We start from the raw sequence: 2737 nt of genomic DNA, 5'->3' as shown, positions 1-2737 counted from the left end.
AAATAATTTGGCGATGAGAGAAAGTACGTTTTTGGTGGAGACAAGTACTCAAGTACTTGTATTGATTAATGAGAATTTAATTGGATGTAAAAATAAAGAAAAAAATATGATATTCAAATAGAGAAAAATGGAAAATAACGGGTAATGGTTGCAAAAATTTCCAATGTAAATTTGAGTGAAATCAAGGCATAATTGTTGAGTCGAGTTGTTAAAAGGTTTAGTGGACCGGTGTTTCTGCTATCCACTAGTGGACTTTTATTACTTCTGACGACGAAAAAATGTCTTGGATGACACTGTTTTAATTAAGGTCGTAAGTTCAAGCGATCCCGACCACCAGGAGCATTTGCCCGACGCCTCGTAAACTCGTTGGAATAATCCTTGAAAGTAACCGTCTGCAAAACGGCAAATTCAATTACCTAGAACTCGCCGCCAGCAATTAATGCTGCTTCACGCTTCCGATATAATTTTATTTTTTCCCTTTTTTATTCCTCTCCACCATCTATAGTCGTCTGGTGGTCCATCACAATCAATCTTTTTATTTATCTCATTCTTCTTGAGTGTCGTTATTTATCATGGATTTCCATTTCAATTCTCACGGGTTTATTAACACTTCTATTTCGAAAGCAATTAGCAATACTTCATCCCCTTGTTGAACCAATCTGCTATATTTCCCATGAACCTCGAGTGACAAAAATGGAGTGACAATGGACCATATTCCCGGATTAAGGCATTTTTAAATATTGACAGGAACATGCAGTTGTGTTTCGATTGCTCTGGGGCAAAATTCGTTCAATGTCCTTCATATTGATTCTACTTTGAATGAAGAAACATGTACACGTTTAGCGATCGTATTTCCAATAGGTATGATAGTACGAGAACATTATTGTTTTTTTTATGAACAAAGGGATCGTTTTGAAAAACACGGGTTTTTCAACAAAGTTTCAGTCAAACCAAACAAACAGACAAATCAATCAATTTTATATTTTTCTCCAATCGTTCGTTAATTATTGAATCTTTAGAGTGAATCGGTTCAAGCTTATATGATCGTAAAAATACGATTTTAACATTTCGGATTGAGTTTTAAAGTTGTCATCACTATAAATCTCATTAATGGCATTGATGACAGAGCTCATACATATGTAAACAATGACATATCTCCTATTTTTCGAGGGTAAATATCGATGAATAGTCGTTGTGTTGACTAGCTAAAAAATACTTGTGCCAACTGCGTACATAACGACGTTTTTCTCTCGCTGCCGCCAACTAACGGTTGACTCTTTCGAAAGTTGCCGAGTTTATTTTTCCCCTCATCCTCGCCAATTCCGATAAGATATTTTTGATAGTAAAAAATTCAATGACTGTCATCCAAATCATTTTCCATAATTTTATATAATTCACCTTTCCAATCCCGAGATTTTCGAGTTCGAAATTGTAATTTACAGTTTTTTTTGTGTGTATTGTTAATCGATACTAGACGATAGCAAAAAATTATTTCTGTTTTATTCATTGCAGATGCGCCAGTTGTTCAAGCTCACCTCGCCGTGGGCTATATTTTGGCGTCACTACGTGAAGGTGATGACCTGAAATTGATCTGCAACGTCCAGAGCAATCCCCCGCCCAGTGAAATCCTCTGGTTTCATAACGTAAGTCCATATAAAAAAAATCATCTGATCAATTTCTGATAAAATATTGCATATGTATCATATTAAATCCGACAATTTGAGAAACCACGTGGAAATTTGATTATGTGATAAAGTTAAATGTAGTACGGTAGTGAAAGCATTATATTTTGCAAAAGACATGCCGGAAATATTGCACGGGAAAACTGAATAGCATATTTCAATTCATCTTCCGACTAACTTCTATTGAAACAACAATTGAATCCTTGATATTATGGGTCAATCGAATACTGACTCCGGGATTGAATAATAACTCCATTACTAACTACGTACGTGCCCCAATGGATTTTCTTTAGAAATACCCCATGGTAACTTTTTTTTAAAAAAGCCCTCTCTCCTTTCACTTTTTTCTTCACTATTTTCCCTGTATTTCTTTTCAACAGCACTCTCTTGCTCGGACACTCTATTTATTTCACCGCCTCCCATTTTTGGTCTCTCATTTTACTCTCACCGTTGCATTAACCGGGTTTTCAGTATAAAAACAGAAGAAAAAAATCATAAAAGCGGAATTCAAAAAAAAGATAAAATTTAATAATACAGACGGGAGATTCTTGAAATTCACTTGAAGTGAAATGAACGTATTTCATTATCCTGTCGTAATTCTGTGCTCCAGGATTCACGAAGAAAATGTTTAATTACCGGTGAGGAAATGCACTTAGGGTGATTTTAAATGAAAATAAGAAAGAGTATGAAATATCTTATAATTTGTAAAGTGGGCATTTCCCGAGAGGCCTCATAAAAACGTGAATTTTATCGCTGTGGTGTAAGTCTTGTCCTTGCGGTGGAGATGGGCCATCAGTCATAAGCAAGGACCCCATTGGGAATTCACGGAAAATTTAACACATGCATAGAAAATGATCATCCGCAGTGGGAATTATGATTACTAAATTGTGAAAAGAAATCCTGAAAATGGAGGCAAAAAGTTTTTGAAGGATTCCATAAGGAGAACCCAAGGACTGAAGAGAAATTTCACCAGAGATTTACGTCAAACATTTTAATCCTCTAAGAACGATAAATCATGAGTTGTCATTTTACTTATGATTTTATAATTTTCCACC

The 2737-nt window shown here is 35.2% G+C and overlaps 1 protein-coding gene across 1 annotated transcript in view; it reads left to right on the top strand.

Annotated features, from left to right (window-relative positions):
- Positions 1-2737, top strand: part of side (sidestep) — a gene marked incomplete in the record, with an annotated part of 89733 nt that overhangs the window by 65814 nt on the left and 21182 nt on the right. Inside the window, 1 exon segment of the mRNA XM_011311179.1 lies at positions 1513-1643. Coding sequence (XP_011309481.1) covers positions 1513-1643 — 131 coding nt within the window.

Source organism: Fopius arisanus, unplaced genomic scaffold, assembly GCF_000806365.1.
Source record: "Fopius arisanus strain USDA-PBARC FA_bdor unplaced genomic scaffold, ASM80636v1 scaffold00085, whole genome shotgun sequence".
In the NCBI taxonomy this organism is placed as follows: domain Eukaryota; kingdom Metazoa; phylum Arthropoda; class Insecta; order Hymenoptera; family Braconidae; genus Fopius; species Fopius arisanus.
This window is presented reverse-complemented; position numbering and strand designations above follow the sequence as displayed.